This window comes from Staurois parvus, unplaced genomic scaffold (genome assembly GCF_062004578.1).
Source record: "Staurois parvus isolate SC_StPar_1 unplaced genomic scaffold, SC_StPar_1.0 ptg000693l, whole genome shotgun sequence".
NCBI lineage: Eukaryota > Metazoa > Chordata > Amphibia > Anura > Ranidae > Staurois > Staurois parvus.
In genome coordinates, this window is record NW_028318489.1 from 673,352 (window position 1) to 696,011 (window position 22,660).

At 40.3% G+C, this 22,660-nt stretch overlaps 1 protein-coding gene and 1 long non-coding RNA gene across 3 annotated transcripts in view; one reads left to right on the top strand and one right to left on the bottom strand.

Annotated features, from left to right (window-relative positions):
* Positions 1-22,660, top strand: part of LOC149446260 (NADP-dependent malic enzyme-like) — a 279,632-nt gene that overhangs the window by 81,132 nt on the left and 175,840 nt on the right. For both annotated transcript variants that reach the window (XM_089652763.1, XM_089652762.1), the window contains exons 3-4: positions 7,007-7,140; positions 13,266-13,415. In XM_089652763.1, the coding sequence (XP_089508889.1) occupies positions 7,007-7,140; positions 13,266-13,415 (284 nt within the window). The remainder of the gene's footprint in view (positions 1-7,006; positions 7,141-13,265; positions 13,416-22,660) is intronic.
* Positions 392-5,750, bottom strand: LOC149446262 (uncharacterized). Its single transcript, XR_016306228.1, has 2 exons — positions 5,061-5,750; positions 392-2,210 (listed from the first exon to the last, which is right to left on the bottom strand). It is a non-coding gene; the product is annotated as an uncharacterized LOC149446262 (long non-coding RNA).

Sequence of the window (22,660 nt, forward strand, 5' to 3'; positions counted from 1 at the left end):
ACACTCAGCTGGGTCACAGTGACTTTGACTTTTTTTTTTAATGGCTTCACTACTGCTAAGTACCTCTGTTCTAATGGAAGGCAGAATATAGCATTAAATAAAGAGCTGCTGTAATCATGAAATATATCCTTTTACCCAGATTATTTCTTATTGTTGCGTAGGGGTACTAGTAGCTGATAGTAGTTTACATTGATTGCCAACAAGCCTTCGTGTTCAACCTGTGGCCCTTGGTACTTGTTGTGCAGCCCTCACATGCCAGCAGTTAATGGTTGGAGGGAGTGAAAGGTTGTCCATAGCCCCTGGCTATCAGTCTTTATAGTCGGTTTCAGGTACGGACGCGTCGGGGAGATTGACTTCATCTCAGAAAAGACAACAGACATACACACAGTGATAGGTAAAATCAATCTCTCCAGTTTATTATCGGGAAGGAAATTAATATAACAGAAAAAAGAAAGGTGGGGGGCACAGAGTATCAAAAAGCTGAGTTGTCAGTAATTGATTGGCTGAATACAAAAAGACAAACATTGACGTCAATTCTGAAAAGTGATGAGAAGCGGAGTTTCACTTCCCCAGAAATAAAAGTTTGTAAATTGTTTTAAAACACTTATCTACTACATACAATAGAATCTCGCTAGATACTTGTCAAGGCTGTGAACATGACTTTCTCAGGCCTTGAAATCAGTTACAAGTATCCAACAATTATTTTCCCATGGGACAGAAGTATTTGACTTTTAATTATATCATAAACAGGTGCTGTTAGTACAAAGAAATAATTGGATACTATCTCCTCTACCAAGGCTAACCTAACATAGCATATTTTCATTAACTCATTCTGGGTATAATACAAAACAATTAATCAACATGTTAGTACAAAATATAGTGGGGAAAACAAAATGACAGACCTAAAAGACATACATTTCCCTTCAATCCCCTCTTAAAATCATTATTTACATATATGATTTTTATTCCCCCTTATACAACATAGTTCTTTTTCTGCTTCTTTTTGTATTTGGCTAGATAACTGTGGTACTCTTTAGGTTTTGGGTTCAGTGGGGCAGTTTGTTCTTAGATCACTTCTTCATACATAGTCATATCTATACCTTTGTTCATAAGCTTCTTAATACACGGGAGGATGCATCAAACCACAAAACCTATGGTAACTAATATAATCAGAATAATAATAGCAAGCTGCACTAGTGTGTTTCCAGCTAGTGAACCACTCAAAATACTGATCCCAAAAGTTGTCTAAGCTGGAGTTCTTCTTAAACTCTATACACAAGTCTTCAAGTTTCTTTATGGCTAATGTGACTTTGCCATTTGGGCCTGTGTTGTCTAGAATGTAAATGCAACAAATGTCTACCATGTCTATGTATTTTGCATGTACCACCCTTCTCAGCTAGGATCATATCTAGGGCTATCCTGTTCTGGAATGTCATCTGTGAAGTGGCTTCTAATTGTTCAGCAGTTCCCTTTAGGGCATCCCTAGTATAATTAACAAATCTTTGTTTGATTGTAATAAATATAATTTATCCATCAATGTTCTTATTTACGGTGACAATGAAAAATATAGACTCAAATCCAGTTGCTGCTTGGTCTTTTGCCTTGAGTTTGTCTGGAATCTCTCTTGGTACCCCTATGGCATCTATATATACATAGCTAACATCATGTGCAGTATGATACATATTATACATCCAGAGTAAGTGGGAGTTATGGGAACATTGTACACTTTGGCAGTAATTAATAATAAAGGTGACAACCTCAGTATTTGATGAGTTATACCACAATATGGTGTGGCCTGAGTCCTGTATTATCACCACTTCACCATGGCTAGATGCCAACAAAATCAGTATAATCAGGAGAAAGTGGCAGAACCATGGTCCAAAATTGGGGAAGCAATTCATCTTCTTCAGGGTCAGGGTTTTCTACCCCCGTTAATACCCCCTTTCCTTGATTGTCCTGTTCGAGGTCAGGGCTTTCTGCCCCCGTTAGTACCTCCTTTCCTGTTTCCTTGGGTCTGGTCCTGGGCCTTTCTCGACCAGCTTCGCTCTGGAAGCATGGATCCAGATGGAACTATGTTCATTGAGAACTGCTGTTCTAGTTACTGCTACGACCGTAGTTTCTGGTCCATAGACGAAATCCTGCTGTTTCTTGTTTCTCGTCAGCTGTTTCACCACAATACGATCTCCGGCCTGGAACGTGTGGGTATTTTCCTGTAAAAAAAAATGGAAACTTGCGGATAACATCGTTCTCTTTTTGTGGGGTACATTTCTGGCCATCGGGAAAACACATCTGTGACCACACAAGCTGGTTGTTGTCCTCCCTTTGGTTGGGGTATGTGTGTAAAGTCAATTTGAAAATGTGTAAAAGGTGTTGTGGGGTAAGGCAGGTGTTGATGCATGGCTTTATTTGGGTTGTTTGGGTTACTCCTGATACATGTGATGTATCTTTTCACATAATCTTGTACTAACTCCGCTATTCCTGTGATATAAAAATCTTTTTGGAGTTGTTTTAGGGTTGTCTTCCATCCTATATGTCCTATCCTATGGTATTGTGCAATGTATATCAGGGCGCTACACCGTGGGATGCATGGTTTCCCCTCTTTGCAGATGAATCCAGTCTTTGGATTCTTCTGTAAAATAGGGTAGCATCAGTCTTCGAGCTCCTTTGTGAAAGCTGACTGCTACAAGGTTGTGATCAATTGGGAATCATCTGGGAAGATGGGGCATAAAGTGGGCATCTGCAGTAAAGCAAATTATTATTGAGTTACCTTCTTTGCTTCATAATCTGCTAGAGCGTTACCTTTTATTATATCATCGTCCCCTTTGGTATGTGCTCTGCAGTGTATGACAGCAAGTTCCTTGGGAAGTGTGAGAACCTTGAGCAAATTGGCTACTAGTTGGGAATGGGCAATCCTTTTCCCATCAGCTCCTATGTAGCCTCTGAGAAACCATAATACACCATGGTCATACACTGTTCCATAGGCATATTAGAATCCGTGTAAATAGTGACAGACTGATCTTTGTACAGTTCACATGCTTTAGTGAAAACAATCAATTCAGCAGCCTGGGCTGATTGGTTTTATTTCTATAACGGTGTTAAGGAGTTTAACTACAGTATAGCTGGCATGATAAATGTTATTTGGCCTAGTGCAGGAGCCATCTATGAAAACAACATCAGCATTTGGGATTGGAATCTTTGATAAATCTAGTCTGGGTGAAATATTAGCCTCAATGGATTTGAGGCAGTCATAAACCTCGGGTCCTAGATCGTTTGACAATTTGAGACCCAACAGTGCGTTTAGGATCATTGCTGGACCTGAGTTGTTTGTGCTATACTTGATATGCAACATGGGGTTGCTCATCAAGATAACCTCATATCCGCTGAATCGTTGGGAGAACATGTGCTGAGTGTGTATATTTCTTAGTAAAATAGCTACATTATGTGTAGTGTGCAATATCATAGGGTGTCCTAAGGTGAATGACATAGACATCTCCACAGTCATAACATAAAATGCCAACACTTTGAGACACGCAGGCATGCCTTGGACCTGAACTGGCACCATTTTTGAGAAAAAAAACTACAGGGCGAAGTCTGCCTCCATGCTCCTGGGTGAGTACACCAGCCATGGTCTTACAATTGTCCCTTGCATACACATGAAACATTTTTACATAATCAGGAAGGTCAAGGCCTGGGGCAGTTACCATTGCATTTTTCAAATACACATATGCATCAACCATGTCATCTGACCACTTAACAATTTCTGACATTTTCTCTGGGTTGTGACTTATCATAATGGGAACAGTCAGGTATCCACTGGCGGCAGTAACCAATGGCTCCAAGAAAGGAGAGCATGTCTTTCTTGGTTTGTGGGCGGGCAAGTTTCAGGAGAGCCACAGCTCTCTTTGGACTGACTTTCCTTTCCTCCTTTTGTAAACACAAAACCCAGATATTTAACACTTGTTTTACACCATTGTAGTTTCTTCTTTGACACTTTGTGTCCACCTTCAAAAAAACATTTCAACAAACTCTCCCCATCCCTCAGGCCAGCCCCCTTAGTGAGACTGCAGAGGCAGATGATATCCGCGTACTGCAGCAGGACTGACCCATAGTACGGTGTCCACTCCTTCAGAGTGACCTGGAGAACAGTTGAGTAGACTACAGAAAAATCTACAAAAAACCCTGAGACATTAAACAGAAAGCAAAAATGGGCTGTGTCTCTGCATCAACAAGGACGCTAAAAAATGCATTTGCTAAATCAATTACTGAAAAACATTGTTTTGTAATACAGTCAATGTCCTCTATTTCTAAACATTTAATTATTAACATGTCTCCTACAGTGAGAAATGAATATTGCTTGGTTTGTATCTGGTTCTACCTGCCTTTCCGGGACTGAAAATTTTATCTATTCCTGCTTTATTTGCCAAGTCTACTAATAGGGACCCTGATATCTCTTTTAATCCTTCAGTAAAAAAGGTTCCCTCATTCTATGTGGAATCAGGAATTCCTTGGGTGGGGGTTCAGATTGGTCTTCCACCGCGTCCTGGACTGGGACAGGGGATAGGGCTGTGGGTTGGATTTGCTGCTGTGCTGCAATGAAAAAATCACGTCCTCTTTGGAGAAGGAAAGATATATTCTGACAGTATGGAGCTGACAGTACGGAGCGGGTCTAGTATAACATAACCACTTATCACTCTCAACAAAAGATAGACAATAAGAACTTAAATATTGACTCTATTTCAATTACTTTGACTCGTTAACTTACCAACCGGGTTCACTTATTTTCATAAACAAATTATCTTATACTATATGCATTTGATAGTAGAAGCAAAGAAAAGAAAGTTGGTTACCCTCAACAGACTAGTCAAGACTCTGTAATTAACCTAGACCCTGTCTAGGTATTTCAAATGTAGACCCCGTCTACATAAATCACCTTTCCTTATCTGAGTCTCCCGGAGACTCAATGAAGTATTCCCGGAATACTCCTGTCACAGTTCAGAGATCGAGAGTTAAGTCAGAGCCCATGGACAGCCGGACAGACAGACAGATTTTGTTTATCTTACCGGGTGACCGCAAATGGGTTGACCTCCCGATCTCGGTGGGACCTCCAATTGAAAGGTTGTCCATAGCCCCTGGCTATCAGTCTTTATAGTCGGTTTCAGGTACGGACGCGTCGGGGAGATTGACTTCATCTCAGAAAAGACAACAGACATACACACAGTGATAGGTAAAATCAATCTCTCCAGTTTATTATCGGGAAGGAAATTAATATAACAGAAAAAAGAAAGGTGGGGGGCACAGAGTATCAAAAAGCTGAGTTGTCAGTAATTGATTGGCTGAATACAAAAAGACAAACATTGACGTCAATTCTGAAAAGTGATGAGAAGCGGAGTTTCACTTCCCCAGAAATAAAAGTTTGTAAATTGTTTTAAAACACTTATCTACTACATACAATAGAATCTCGCTAGATACTTGTCAAGGCTGTGAACATGACTTTCTCAGGCCTTGAAATCAGTTACAAGTATCCAACAATTATTTTCCTATGGGACAGAAGTATTTGACTTTTAATTATATCATAAACAGGTGCTGTTAGTACAAAGAAATAATTGGATACTATCTCCTCTACCAAGGCTAACCTAACATAGCATATTTTCATTAACTCATTCTGGGTATAATACAAAACAATTAATCAACATGTTAGTACAAAATATAGTGGGGAAAACAAAATGACAGACCTAAAAGACATACATTTCCCTTCAGGGAGAGCATTGGTTTTTAAAATGGCTGTATTGGAAGTGATCTCTAGTCATCGAATGTTACATGTCCTTAGTCCTGCAGCATGTCTACAGTCTACAACCACAACATGTAACGTGTCCACAGTCTATGGCCAACTCCTGTAATATGTCCACAGTCTCTTCAATGTCTTCTCTAGCCTTACATATGCTGTATATTATGTTTTGGCCCCTTTACAAAGTTATGGGCCACTTTTGAGACCACCCTGTAGCCTTATATATTGATCACAACTATCATAGAATAAAGTAAGTTAGGTCATGGGAGTGAAACCTTTTTTTTTTTTCATCACCAAGGCTTGCTTTGCAAAACATTTCATATTTCAAAGTGTTTATTAAAGCGTTACTAAACCCAGGACCCCGCATTCGCTCTATCTGGTCTCTCACAGTACACACAACATAGAAATGCAATTATTTTAGTAAATATAAACTGCTAAATACCTTTTCTCATCAGCAGTTAGAGCAGTCTTGTGACTTCTATCAGTGTCCAGCAGAGCACTGGATAAAGTTTGTAGGAGGAGTTTTCTTTCTGTTCTGGAGGAGGATGTAGGTAGAACCCCTGACCTCTGTCTGGGCAGTGTTGATTGGCCCTGTGCTGATCACATGCACTCCGAAAAAAACTCTAGCAATACACACCAAGCTGAGCATGTGCAGAGTGTCTCCACATGTCTTATCAGGAGATAAAAGGAGGGCAGTGGAAGAAGGGGAAGATCAGAGAAGACTGAGTCAAACAGCATTTTTACACAATGCCGGGGATTAACCCCTTAGGTTAAACAGTGAGTATAACAAGCATGCTTTACTGCATATACAGACTGATTTCACTGTTGTGGGTTTAATAGCACTTTAAGGCTTTAAATAATACAGTATGGAAAGTGCTCTATCAAAGCAAGTTTCATAAAGTAAAGGGTGGGCGAGTTAGTAAAGGGTGGGCGAGTGTCAAAGGGTCTATGATGCCAGTAAACTTGAGAATCTCCAATGTTACATGTCCCTATTCTCTGTGACCTGCAAAATCCTTTGACAAGTAACACCGCTCTCTTTGTATGTATTTGAAATGTAGATTTTTCCATTTGCATGTAATTAAGCTTTAAATGCCAGTGACTACATTAAACACACTCAGGACTGGTCCTCTTTATCTTTTTTTTATTCTCTTGAATATAGAGAAGGCTTTGTTTTATGTTACTACAGGTGGTCATTACAATATTCTGTCTGTGTTTTGTCAGGGAATGGCATTCACACTTGAAGAACGTCTGCAGCTTGGCATTCACGGCCTCCTTCCTCCATGCTTCCTGAGCCAAGATGTACAAGTTCTGCGTGTCACGAAGAGTTATGAAACAAAGGCCAGCGATCTGGACAAGTATGTTAAAAGTTTGTTTAATATCCATTTGATATCTGTGTGGCCCTGTTCCAGTTGGGTAAATGCTGGCAGGTTTAGGCAGTAGTGTTTTATTTTACCATGTTCCAGTAGAACACAAGCAGCACTTTATTGCTTAAAGGGTTAGTTCACCTTCACCAGTAAACTGCCTGTGCAGATAAGGGACAAATGTGGATAAAAACAAACTGTGCCGCTCTGACTTAAGTTGAATAATACCCTTGCTATAGGTGTAGGCCATGTATCTACCTCATGAAGCCTCACTGGAATACACCCAGAGTGTTGATAAGTGAGACCTAGTCATTCCGTTGTTCATTTGTAAGCAGAAATGACAGTACCTTCCAGGAAATACATAATCCAATATTGTGCAGGTGGGAACTGTTTCCTTCATATACACTATATTGTCAAAAGTATTTGGATGCCTGCCTTTACACGCACATGAACTGGCATCCCAGTCTTAGTCTGTAGGGTTCAATATTGAGTTGGACCACCTTTTGGCAGCTATAACAGCTTCAACTCTTCTGGGAAGGCCGTCCACAAGGTTCAGGAGGGTGTCTATGGGAAGGTTTGACCATTCTTCCAGAAGCACATTTGTGAGTTCAGGCACTGATGTCAGAGGAGAAGGCCTGGCTCACAGTCTCCGCTCTAATTCATCCCAAAGGTGTTCTATCGGGTTGAGGTCAGGACTCTTTGCAGGCCAGTCAGGTTCCTCCACCCCAAACTCGCTAATCGATGTCTTTATGGACCTTGCTTTGTGCACTGGTGTGCAGTCATGTTGGAACAGGAAAGGGCCATCCCCAAACGGTTCCCTATAAAGTTGGGAGCATGAAATTGTCCAAAATATCTTGATATGCTGATGCCTTAAGAGTTCCCTTCACTGGAACTAGGGGGCCAAGCCCAACCCCTGAAAAACAACCCCACACCACAATCCCCCCTCCACCAACTTTACACTTGGCACGGTACAGTCAGGCAAGTACTGTTCTCCTGGCAACTGCCAAACCCAGACACGTCCATTGGATTGCCAACAGACAGAGAAGCGTGATTGGTCACTCCAGAGAACACGTCTCCACAGCTCTAGAGTCCAGTGGTGGCGTGCTTTACACCACTGCATCCAACGCTTTGCATTGCACTTGGTGATGCAAGGCTTGGATACAGCTTCTCAGCCATGGAAACCCATTCTATGAAGCTCGCGTGTGTGTGTGTGTGTGTGTGTGTGTGTGTGTGTGTGTGTGTGTGTGTGTGTGTGTGTGTGTGTGTGTGTGTGTGTGTGTGTGTGTGTGTGTGTGTGTGTGTGTGTGTGTGTGTGTGTGTGTGTGTGTGTGTGTGTGTGATTATCAATCAGCTGCTGCACTTGCAGGGCTCTGATGAGGAACGTGACCGGGTCTGCATCCCTGTAGACACGATTTCCCTTTGTTAGCAACTCCCCATAAATTACATTTTTGTTGCAGGGGATGCCCAAAATATGACTTGTATCTTAGTGCAGTTCTGGGATAATCAGTGAGCCAATCACATAAGCAATTAAATTACATTTCTGGAAGCTGTTCTGTGTATAAACTGTGTATAGAACACCTCCAGGATGCCATATTGCATTGAATTTTACAAAAAAAAATTACAGGGCTACAGATTGAAAAAGAGAGAAAGTTTATTAACATTCAATTACAATGTGACTTCTGTTGCAATCATAAATGCTATATTACTATTTTTTTATTTTTGCTATTATTTTTCCCATGAAAGTGGAGTTACTCTTTTAAGAATTGCACTTAACAGTATACATTATGTTCAAATGGACCTGTTTGTTGTAATCCAGGGACAATATATTTCTCTCTCTCTCTTTGGCAAACTGTAATCAGGTAGTAATACAGCAAATTAACTCAATCCATATCTTCAGCTTGGTGTTTTATCACCACTTAAAGGAATGAATTATGTTGGATGTAGATAAATCCAATAGGATTCCTCTTAATCCATTATCCATGGCTTGTATGAGAAATGAAGATTATTATGTAAATTGCAGGTACAAAACAGAAACGTTGACAATCAGACCAGAAATATTTCTCTTGAAGGTTGTCCAGGTTGCTGTGTGTTTTTTTTTTTTTTTTTTTTTTTTTTTTTTTATTTCAATATTTTTATTAAAGACGTTTTTGTTTTTATAATACCAGGTTTCTGTTTTTATACCTGCAATTTACATCATAATCTCCATTTCCCATACACGCCATGGCTGATGGATTAAGAGGAATCCTAATGAATATATCTACATCCGTTCTATCTCAGTCCTTTAGGTGGTGACAGAATACCGTATTGAAGACGTGGATTAATTGAATTTTTATTTCAGCTCTGTAATAACTGGCCAGGTCTCTTCAAAAACATGTCCCATAATCTTTTGGCCTTCTAGACTGTTATATCATCCCTTAAATGGATGTTCCCTCATTCCTTGCAAAGTGGGAAAATTGCTATCTGCTCTCTGTTGTACTCCACAGGGCTATATATGCCACAGTAGCAATTTTATGATACGTTCAAAAACTGTGCAGTGGAGTCAGCAGTGACCCGCGGAGTTCTGATCGTAGAGCGCAATGCACATTCGCAAGGCACGCCACTGTGCTTTTTATGGTTGGCAATTCTCTGAGAAATTGGGGAATGATTAAACAAATAAAAATTCAGACATTAAAAAGGAAAAGAAAATTATTACTAATCAACACTGCCTTCTCAGCGTTTCGATAGGGGTAGGTCACATTTGACCGTATCAGTTGTCAATGTAAATCTTTGTCGGGGACTTTTATGCCTCTAGAAATCTGGTTTTATGTAATATTTCCTTACCACTAACTAAGCTGCTCACGTTTAATTCTTTATACAATATAATCTTTTTCACCTACAGTTTGTGATGTGTCTTTCATTGCTGACCTACCCCTATCGAACAGTGAGAAGTGGGTGTTGATTAATATCATTGATTTTGATATTTATCAATGTCTGTATTATTAATAAACCCAGGTATGGCATTTTTTTAAATATATTGAAATTAATGCAGAGTAATTATGTATATGCCATACCTGTGGGATCCCTCTAGGGCAGGGGTCTCCAACTTTTCTAGACAAAGGGCCAGTTTACTGTCCTTCATACTTTAGGGGGGCTGGACTGTGGCCATTGGGAGAAGAAAAGGTCCCGATGTCAGTGGGAAAAAACAATGCCCCATTTTTGGTGTCGGTGAGAGGAATTCTGCCCCATCAGTGGTGCCAGTGGGAGGAATTGGGTCCCATTGTAGGTGTCATTGGGAGAAATTGTGCCCCATAATTGGTGTCATTAGGAGGAATTGTGCCCCATCATTGGTGTCATATGCAGGAGTAGTTCCCCATCATTGGTGTCAATGAGGGGAATTATGCCCCATTATTGGTGTTAGTAGGCCCCATTGATGGGGTTGTTGGGAGAAATTTTGCCCCATCATTGGCATCATTGGGAGGAATAGTGTCCCATTGTTGACGTCATATGGAGGAACAGTACCCATTGGTGTCAATGGGGAGGATATATGACCCATCATTGGTGTCTTTGGGCCTCATAGTTGTTGCCATTGGTTGAAATTGTGCCCCATTGTTGGTGTCATTGGGGGGAATTGTGCTCCATCATTGGTGTCAGTGAGGGGGGGGGGGGGGGGGGAATTATGCCATATTGTTGGTATTTTTCTCAATACTGTTGGTATCAGTGGATGAATTGGCGCCCCAAGGACCTGATAAAAGCAAGTAAAGGGCACCTTCTGGCCCCCGGGCCACAGTTTGGAGACCACTGCTCTAGAAACTGGAAATCACTTTAGCAGACACTGCTACTCCAGTGATCTCCACTTGTTTCTGGGTCCCATGTCGATTGGCTGGCCTGCTCCATTCTGAAAACAGGAGGTCGTTCGCCATTCTGAGATTTATTTGCATTTTTCTCAGTGAATGCAAAGTGCCCTCTGACTGGATGAGGTGGACAGCCCTGCCTCGCCACCTCATCCATGCAGAGTATGCTTTGCATTCATTTTAAAAATGGAAAGCGTTGTGTGAATGGCACCTGTGTTGAGTGGCTGAGATTCTGTGTTCACAGTGTAGCAGCTAGTGGGGATGGCTGGAGCTGGCATAGCGGTATCTACTACATTGATTTCCAGGTTTTTGAGGGATCCCATCGGTATGGTATATAGATACTTACATTGCTCCAAGCTGGACCAGTATAACTACTGTATGTATAAAATGCCAAACCTCAAAGTCTTGCTAATTAAAAAAAAAAAAGAAGACAAAAGTACAGAGTAATAAAAAGCAGTGTCAGGCCTTACAAATATGAATTTCACTCCTCTGAGTGAACTCCGTGGGTCACCACAAACTCCACAGTGCATTTTAAGTACATAGTGAGTACTGTCCGTAGTGCTAATTTATTTTTAATTACACATAGGCTTTAAGGTAATACTTTACAGTAGCTGTAACAGGGCTGTTTTTACACTTGTGTGGTATTGCAATTTTTTTTTTGTGGATTTGTTTTAAGTGCTGGAAGTTTGCACTTATACCAGCATATTACAGGAAACCCTGCTGAACTCCAGGAGTAGTGATGAGTTCAAGCATTTTCAGACTGGGATCCAAACCCACATGTACGAGCAAGCCATGAAACTGTTGCCTGTGCAGGCTAATCATCTACAGCTGGGGCATTCTCCTCCCCACAGCTGCACGTATACAAGGGGCATGTACATGTACCACTGTTGGTCAGGGTAAGCCCTGGATGCATAAAATTGGCCTAGACTAGTGGCTTCTTTCTGGTGGGCTTGTATACATGAGTCTGGATCCTAGTCCGAACATGCCCAAAGCTCATCGCTGCCCAGGAGCATCCAAACCACAGCTCCAACTAGAACCAGTAGGCTTCATAGCTTTGAAAACCTTCTCCTTTAGGGCTGTGCCAATGCGTGATTTCAGGGATTAATGCTCATTAGATACAGCAGCAAGGTTAGGTGTCATTATCTTTTGGTTTTGTGCTCAAGGTGGCCCACCCTATCGACCTATGCTACTTTTGAATGCGAAAAATTAGCAATGACTGATACAGTCTCTATTTCTGGTACCTTACAACATACACTCACCAGCCACTTTATTAGGTACACCTTGCTAGTGCCAAGAAAATATCCCCCACACCATTACACCACCAGCCTGAACAGTTGATACAAAGCAGGGTGGATCCATTCTTTCATGTTATTTATACCAGATTCTAACCCTACCATATGAAGGTCACAGCAACCAGTCTGCCCATTCTCCTCTGACATCACTGGATGTTTTCTCTTTTTCTGACCATTCTCTGTAAACCCTAGAGATAGTTGTGCGTGAAAATCCCAGTAGATCAGCAGTTTTTGAAATACCCAGACTAGCCCATCTGGGATCAATAACGATGCCATGTTCAAAGTCAATTAAATCCCCTTTCTTCTCCATTCTGATGCTCGGTTTGAACTTTGGCAAGTCGTCTAGATACCTAAATACATTGAGTTGCTGCCCTGTGATTGTCTGATTAGCAATTTGGCTTACCAAGCAATTGAGCAGGTGTACCTAATTATTATTATTAGTAGTATTATTATACAGGATTTATATAGCGCCAACAGTTTGTGCAGCACTTTAAAATATAAGGGAGACAGTACAATTACAATACATTTCAGTACAGAAGGAATGTGAGGGCCCTGCTTGTGGAGCTTACAATCTAAAGGAAGGGGGAGGTGATAAAAAAGGTGATAGCTGCGGGGGATGATAAGTAAATACCTAATAAAGTGACCTTTTGAATGTATGTCCAGAGCAAGTAACAAAAAAAAGAATTACATTTTCTTTGGCGTGAGCTTTAATTTCATAACCATCTCCATGGCTTATCTTAACCTGTTACTAAACATAGAACAAGTTTCACTTATTCACAGATGGAAGAGATGTGGCAGAAGAGTTGGTGGAGCTGTAGACAGAACCAAGACATAGGAGGCTCATGGTCCAAAAGGAACACAGATTCTTTCAAATGCCTTGGCTTTTTGTTTTTTACCACACCGTATTTAAAGTTTTGTTGCAAAGAAAAAAATCAGCACATGGTTTACATACAGCACAGTAGTTCTATTTTAATTTTTCACCTCTGTTATCCTTCAGATACATCATCCTGATGACTTTACAAGACAGGAATGAGAAGCTCTTCTATCGCGTGCTGACTTCAGACATCGAGAGGTTCATGCCTATTGTATACACACCCACGGTGGGCCTGGCATGTCAGCAGTATGGCCTGGCCTTCAGAAGACCACGGTGAGCAATGTGTTATTGGATAAGTTCCAGCACATACATTGTGTACAGTAGAATTCAATGCCTCCTCAGTCATAGTAGGCCTAGTCTTTGGGCACTTGCAAGCAGTGCAGGTGACCTGTAATCAGCTTTGTGAACATTCCATACTCAAATCCTATTTTGAAGTTGGGCACAGGTATAGACTTTGACGAAGGTGCCTATGAACTTTCATATTGGCTCTCTTAACCCTGATTGCTTGAGTATTTTTACACCCTGATGCTTATACACTTTGCCATTATTAGCTACTTTCTTTTTACTAAAGGGATTTTTCACATTAATCAGGAAAAAGTCCATCTCATGTTGGCCAGCTGAGTTTCCGCCAATACCACAACTTCCCCCAGCTGTAGAAAATTAGCTGACCACTCTTTGCAATAGTAGAATCAAAGATGCAACAACACTTCCTCAGTAACAGCAGGCCCTGCCAGTAAACCTCAGTCTATAGAGTAATGTTCTTTGGCATGGTGACCCCTGTTGAGAGAATGCTTAATCTGTGTTCTGTTCCACCTGTACACACACCTAGCCCTAAAGCTGTACTGTCAATGACAGCTGCTAGTCTTGGACTAGTGATTGGGAACTGCAGTGGTTGGCTCTGGAGTACTGTGACAGCTAGTTATGTCATTACATGTACTTTGTTTACAAACAAACCTACTGGTGGTGGTCACTTTTTAACTTTTTTTTTTTTTTTTTGCTGGTTGTGTCAGTCACTGTGCATTCCAGTACATAAAAATGTACTTTAAAAAGTGACCTTTTATGGTTAAGTGTATATTGATGGGGTGTACAAGTTTTTAAAGTGCTGCCTATATATAATTTTGCATATTTTGGTTTGTCAACCTTTTTGCAGGCATGAATTTTTGTTTTTGTAGGGATTACATTGTACTTGTGCTCTTTTAAAATTTCAGTGTATTTTTTACTAAAGTATATGTTTAACTACTTCTCCGGAAGATTTTACCCCTTCATGATTAGGCCATTATTTTTTATACAGCACTGCGCTACTTTTAACTGATAATTGTGCAGTCATGCAACGCTATACCCAAACAAAATTTTAAATCATATTTCTCACACAAATAGAACTTAATTTTGGTGGTACTTGATCACCACTGGGTTTTTTATTGTTTATTCTATAAAGACCAAAATTCTAAAAAAAAAAAAACAATATTTTTTACTTTTCTGCTATAAAACATATCCAATTTAAAATTGTCAAACTTCTTCATAAATTATAGCCAAAATGTATTCTGCCACATGTCTCTGATTTAAAAATAAAAATCTCAATAAGTGTTTGATTGGTTTGCATGAAAGTTATAGTACCTACAAACTATGGTATAAATACTGTAATTTTTTTTTCATACTACTGATGGCGGTACTCAGCAACTTATAATAGGACTGTGACAGTGCTTCGGGCAATCTGATTACTAACTGACGCTGGGGGGAACTGACTAACTGCCACTAACATCACCAGTGACAGTAATAAAGTGAGCAGTAATATTATACACTGTCATACTCTTTCTGAAATGCGTTAACTGTCCTCTGTTTTGGACCAGTCATGTTTTGTATTTTAATGCTCTGAAGACTTCAGTAATTTTCGTTTATCCGTTCCACCATTGGAGTGCGGTCATCCTTTCAACTTTTGATTCTTCAAACATTTAAAGTCAGCAGCTACAAATACTATAACTGCTGACTTTTAATGAACAGACACTCACCTGTCCAGGGATCCAGCGCCATCCTCACCTGGATCGGTTCTTCATCGGTCTTCGGGTCCCTGGTGTCAGTATCTTAACTCTGGGAAGCCAGCTGCTCCTCATTGCACATGCATGACACTTGTGAATGGACCAACAGCCTTCTGGAAAGAAATTCAAGTGGAATCGCCTAGGCGATTCCTGCAGAAGTGGGCGAGGGTACCTCTGAAAACTAGGTACCTGCTTCCCCCTACAAACAATACTAGGCCAAAAAAGGCAGATGAAGGGCGGAGGAGGAGGAGGAAAAGAGACATTTCCCCTTTTGGGTTAAGTTTTTTGTTTTAAAGGCCACGCAAGGAAAGATAACATTGTCTCTACAAAGTCCTATTTTTCCATATACTCTGTTCCTGCACTCCATTGGAGACAGAGACACTACCTGAAATTTCTGTGTAGGGGGGGGGGCATGGGACAGTGCTTGGCCTTTGCAGCCAAACGCCAGGGATGAGCTCATGTGTTTTTAGATCCTGGTCCTATCCTGCCTGGGCTATTCCACCAGGATGTGGTCACTGGGACCAATAATCACAAGCAGCCAAGGCATCTTCCTGGCTTGATAGCTCAGGTGGGTTTTCACTACAATCCAAACCCACCTGAGCTCATCCCTACCAATCACACAGAAGCTACCTTTGCAAAAAAAAATGTGTTTTGTGGATCAGTGACCATACAGATCTATAAAATCTGAAAAGACCCCCGCTTGAGGAGACAAAAAAAGAATTTGTGGGTCTGACAGTCATTTATTTAATATCAGCAGCATGTGGTAGTGGTGTACAAAACGTACATTGTTTGAGTTTACTTTCAAATAAAGACATTTTTTTTTTTTGTCCAACATCTCTATGGATACATACTTTTTATAAACTTGTTTGTAATAAGCGTGCACACAGTGAAGGACGCAGCCTCCATTTTGTTAATCTCCATTTTCTCCCCTCATACTTTCCCCCTCCCTCTCTGAGAGGCACAGTGACATATGGCAGCGTGTGTGTGTTAAAAGTGTCACAAGCCAATGCCCAGCAGGGGGGCTATGACCTATAGGACCCCCAAGGGAGCTGGGGCCTCACTGTCCAAAGAACCTGTAAAATTTAGCACCTCGTAAAAAGATAATGCAGCCTTCCCAGGAGTTCAAGGCATTCCAGAGAAGCAGGAAACCAGATAACCTTTTTAAAAATCCATTTTTCCCCTATGTCTCATATCTTGGAGTATGAGAGACTTACATAAAAACCAGGCATATCTTCAGATTGGCCATGCGGAGACAAACAGTTTGGTAGGTCACACTCCCAGACTGGAATACATAGGAATTCAGAAAAGTAGATCTCGTGAACCATTCAAATATGTATTTCATATCCACCCGCTCCTCAGAGGCAGCTGCATAATAATCTACCCGCGAGTGGAATATCACTTGTGCATTAGAAAAGTTATGAGCAAAATATGAGTTATGACAGATTTTGGCTCTAGTTTTAGGCCTCCGCCTGATGATCCCTCCCTAAACGGGGCATTGGTCCTTGACTTCAGAGACACCCCCTGCTAGGGAACTACAAAATGGGCTGTCAGGCCTAAGAGAGCTAAGTTGAAGAATTCTCCCATTTAACATCAATACCACCTGGGGAGACCCGTATCCTTTCGCTCTGAAACTTGATCTGCTAGCCCAGGACTTTGGCAAATACTTTAACCCTTTAACCTTTCTCTGTTATCTCTTTGCTGTGCTGTTCTCTGTATGTATGTGTGTGTGTGTGTGTGTGTGTGTGTGTGTGTGTGTGTGTGTGTGTGTATGTATGTATGTATATATATATATATGTATATGTATATATATATATATATATCTATCCTAGATTGTAAGCTCTAAAGAGCAGGGCCCTCAATCCCCTCATGTTTTGCATTGTATTGTTATTGTTCTGTCCCCCTTTGTAATGTACAGCGCTGAGCGAACTATTGGCGCTTTATAAATACTGTATAATAATAATATATATATATATATATATGTTACATCTTTTTTCTGTAAATATTTTTATTGCAACTTTTTTACCTTTCAGTAATAAATCTTTCCTTCTGAAATTGTTGAACTGTTTCTATAGCTATGTATTGCAACTTACAAATTCCTGTCTCTAAAAAGAGCGCTACTGTGTTTGTTTAACCCTCTGTATAACCGGCCTGTGGTGAACGTGTTATACAGACTATTACCTCAACCATTTAATAGAATTATTGCGGATATCGCTGAGTTTCCTCTTTCTCTGTATGAAAAGGAGGTGGTGGCAGTGTGAAGGGTTAATTGCGTAATTAATCTGAACAGTAACAATCACATTCAGGCTGCCGGTACATCCATTGTGGTCCAATTAGCTGGAAAATCGTTGTGCAAGGTGCAGCTGGGTGTGGCATTGTTACGCACGTGACATCGCGGTTTTAGATTGGCTAGTCTTTCGGTCACGAGTTTTAGATCAGGTCAGGGGTCTGACGCCGCGTTCATCACATATTGGTAGCAGCGATCGTGGGATCGTCCCATATTAGTGGCAGCGTTCCCGTGTCCATCACATTGTTTATTACAGATTCCCTTTGAGAAATAAGCATGAAAATCATAAAACAAAGCCTATAGTATTTCCCAGAGCATAGCTTTACTTTAAGCCTAAAATTCAAGTGAACAAAAAACATTTAACAAATTTATGTACGGTACTCACAAGAGAACTGTGAAGGAATTTGCTTTTCAGGAAACCTCAATTATTCTGTAGGAAATTATGGGAAAACCTCATTAAATCAGAAGACAGCACTTGAATTGAAGATAAAACGTTATTTAGAAGGTTTCCATGGAAGTGCGGCTCCCCACCCAGATCGACATCCTGCCAATTTATTATTTTTCACATTTGGGACTTCCACTCCACCTGAACCCTATCTTCCAGTTCAACCAAAATAATCAACCCCCCCCAAAAAAAATTCCAAATCAAGCCCTGACCTCATTACCCATGGCTTCTCTTATCTGCTCTGATCTTCTGGGTTCCAGCCAAGTCATCAGCATGCATTGTAAAATGGAAGTTCTGTTCTCTTAGGAAAACATGGAAATGGTATGAGGCCTGGACTTCCTATATACCCTTATCATTGATCGTGTGATTTAGACAATACAGAGAGTTCAGATAAGGTGACCCAAAATCTGCATGGTTTATGTCACTGTGTGGAGTAATGCCACTATGAGCTAAAACCAGTGGACATCTTAAAGCTCGACTGTAGGGAGTTATATTAAAAGGAAAAAAGGAGTTCAGTTATATATCCATTAAAAATGAATATATTCTATATGAAGATGGCTATACACTAGTAGAATTTTGTCAGAATTTTTTTATTTCAAGAACATTTGTTCAATTTTGTAATTGTTAGTGGGGTCAAATTGACGTTTGTTTTCGACCGTGATGACAAGAAAATTGAATGAAGGAGCAGAATGTAAAATCATACTCATACAAATTTTTAGCAATGAATGTTGTTTTCATTCAGGAAAGTCCATTTGTTCCTAAATCAAATGTTAAAAGCAAACAAAAGTTTTAAGTATTTTTGAATGACATTAGTCAACTCATCAAAGGTACTAAGAATTTTCATGTGGTTGTTCTTGTTTGTTTGATTGCTCATCAAAAATCTGCTATTGCATGGTCAGCTTTAATTAAGTACCTGATTCTGTTTTGCTGCAAGAGTTTTTGCTAAAAACTCTCAGGAAAGGCATAGACCTACACCGACCAGGCATACTGTAACATTACGACCACTGACAGGTAAATTGGAGAACACTGATTTTTTTTTATTTTGTTACAGTGCACCAGAAAGTGCGGGGGATATATATCGGGCAATAAAGTGAACATGTTGTCCCTGAAGTTGATGTGTTGAAAGCAGAAACAATGGGCAAGTCTAAGGATTTGAGTGGCTTTGATAAGGGCCAAATTGTAATGGCTGGATAACTGGGTCAGAGTAACTCCAAAACTGAAGCTCTTGTGGGATGTTCCCGGTCTGCAGTGGTCCAAGGAAGGAAAACCAGTGAACCTTCAACAAGGTCATGGCTAGCCAGTGCTCATTGATGGATCCGATCTGATAGTCCGATCTAATAGAAGAGCTACTGCAGCTCAAATTGCTGAAAAAGGCAATGCTGATTCAAATAGGTGTCACACAATGCATTGCAGTTTGCTGGGTATGGGGTTACCTAGCCTCAGACTGGTCAGGGTGCCCATACTGACCAGTGTCCACAGCCAAAAGGACCTACAGTGGGTATGAAGGCATCAGAAGTGGACCATGGAGCAATGGAAGAAGGTGGCCTGATCCGTTGAATGAAAAATGTTTTCTTTTACATCATATGGATGACCAGATCCATATATGTCGCTTACCTGGGGAAGAGATGGCACCAGGATAAACTATGGGAGGAAGGCAAGTCAGAAGAGGCAGTGTTCTAGGCAATGTTCTGCGTGGAAACCTGCCATTCATGTGTATGTTACTTTGGAGTCCATGACTTGACGGGTCGGGGGCTGTATCTTTAATTGTATATATCACAGTACTTCATATGACACCCCCCCCCCCCGGGTAAAAATGTTATGAACTTATTAAAGGCCGGAGAAAATTTTTGACGCGATGTAACAGCCAGGGAACAGCAGCAGAGAGCAGCCAGAAAGAGAAAATGGCACACCCAGAAGTGTCAAATTCTCATTTTCCCCTGCGAGGAATTCAGCAATACATTAAAAATTCATTGCAAAGAGGGGGAAATACCATATTACTGTTATATTTATAAATAAAAATATATTGCTGGTGACAGGGTCTCTTTTTAAGTTAATGACTGCATCCGTTGGAGCTTGCCCAGTGGTAGGGCATACTAGGTATACCATGTGTGCCTAAATGAAGTGAGGCAAGCCATAACCATTACGCCACTGATCTGCAAGAGGATAAAGAGGATCTTCAGTGTCCCCCAAAAAATTAAATATAAGGAATTTCAAATGTTGTAGCTGCTGGCGTTTAATAAAATTACAATTTCCTGTCCTGCTGCTGGTTAGTGCAGGTGTGTGGAAGATTGACCACAACCATAGCCTTGTAACAGGGAACCGAGATATAGGAAACCTCACCATTGAAATGTCTGGGACTAATGAGAATTCAGCAAGTGATTAAACCCCCCTGGATACCACCAAAGTCTAAAATGTTCCTATGTGATTTAGCCTTTAATTAGTTAAGGAGCTTTGGCATTTGAGATACATACCCTTTATTTAAAGCAACTTTACAAATAATATTGATATATATTTTAAATTGTTCCTATCTGATCTCTTAATTTTTAGCAAGCACTAATCCGTACTGTATATCTCATTCCTCCCCTTCTATTTTTTAGCTTGCTTATTTATTTATAGTGTGTTTGATAAAGGGGCCTTGATATTTTATTTTTAGAACTATTCCTTTGTAATTTATTTTTTTTTATTCTTTTCATTTTTAATGCTTGAAAGACTTTATTAATAAATAGCTTCTGCATGCTTTGTACCAGATACATATGTAACGCTACCCCTGCAGGAGCCGCTTGGTAATACTTGTCCCCAGTGGTTGCCTGACCTTGCAACCCTCCTGAAACCTCTATATTAGACATGTTCAACAGAGTAGGCTACAGGAATAATGGGTTTAGGATATACAACCCCAGTTAACGCATAAAAGCAAAACACTGGTAAAATAATAGGAATAATCAATTAGCAACGTTTAACAAATTACACAGTCATGAGTAGTAGGTTTAAACTAATTGCCACACCAGCAGCAAGAGGGAGAAGAAAAGTCTTGTTGACTTATCAGCTTCCTCTGTACCACCAGCGCTACAACTGGGTATGCAGAGAATTATTAAATTTATACTCTAGCATAAATAGATATAAGTAAGCTAAGTTGAATAGCATTCTTCTTAGAAGAGAAAGTGTCTCTTTAATTAGAGATTGCAACTTGAGTCCTGCAATGTTTAAAGTTTCTGATATGGTGGTATCCGCTATCTTCTGCTAGCAATGGTGGGGCCCATCAACAGTAGTAAATACTGGTAATTCGATGACGTTAAATAGATAAGCCATGGCACTGCTCAAAGCAAAGATCTCTTAGTAACTGAGGTGTAAAGTTATTGCATGCAGTGTCTCTAGAGTGATGTCAGAAAGAAAGAGGTTGGGCACCCGCCCGCTTACCAATCCTATGAATAGCACGGCCTCCTAGGAACAGAGTTCTTGCCCAGTCTCTTGGCTGGTTGCAGGGATGTGCAGAGTTACCGCCTGACGGCTGTCAGCGCTCAGTGTAGAGATGTCTGTGTGAAGACCAGATAGTGACAGTCCCGATGCAAAGAAGCTGATTAACTCTTGGTGTGGCCATCAGTGTCACCGCTGTGCTGAACCGATGTGCACAGTCCCTCAGCAGTAGACCAACAATCTGTCTCTGGAGGAGAAAGGACAGTCCCCTTGTGTTTTTAGCTTTGAATCCCCCAACAAGAGAGTGAGCCAGTCCCTTGCTGTAGAATATATCTGCTTTTCCAGCATCCTTCTTGTTTGACCAGCTCTCTTCTCATTCAATCAGCACTCAGAAATACAGTATGTATTGGCTATTGGACTACAGGTCCCAAGATCCTCTGCTGTCAGAAAAACTGAATTCACTCTAACAGGAAGTGATGTAGGGGTCCCAGTACTGGGCACTAGGGGAAAAAAGTATTAATCACAGTCTCATGTAAATGTCCCTGAAAGGCATAATGATATAGCCAGCACCTGGCTACACATAGATTGAAGTTTATGGGATAATGGTGCACCATAATGAAATTTCTGGTGATAGAACTGAAAACGAAAATTCAAAATGCACTTGGCTGAAAGCCGGAATGCACAGTTTTTCAAAAATGAATATATATTTTTTGGAAAAAAATACACTTTAATTAACCTCCCTAGCGGTATGATTATTTCAGATTTTTGGTGCTGAAAACGGTACCATTATTTTGCATGGAAATATGTAGTTTTTTTTTATTGTGGTCTGTAATATTTAGGAATAACTCACTGAAATCTGTCCGAACAGGTGTCTATTAAATATCCCGGGTATGATAAAATTTGATACACAAAATCATAAATTATAATTTAATAAATAATCATAAAAAATAATATAATAATACATTTAATTCAATAATATAATCAAACCAAAAACACTGAAATTTGAAATATATAGCGCCAAGTTCTCACATCGCTGAGCAAAGTCGCAAAATTGTTTTCAGTGTCTTGACGAATTTCTCCACGAATCATCACTCAATTCTGCAAGTGGTTCTGATTTACTATCGCTGTTCTCTAGCTGGTCAAAAACCGCTTTTGACCTAAAGGGACACTTTTTGGACGCCATGGACGTTTCTAAGTTTCCAGGCAGAAAGAACAGTAAAAATGCAGGCAGGGCACAGGACAGAGCACTAGGGACAAAATGTATGTGAAATGGGTTGAAACAGCAATGTTTTACTATGTAAAATCGTTTTGAAAAAAATTACATTTGTAAAAAAAATTTCAAATT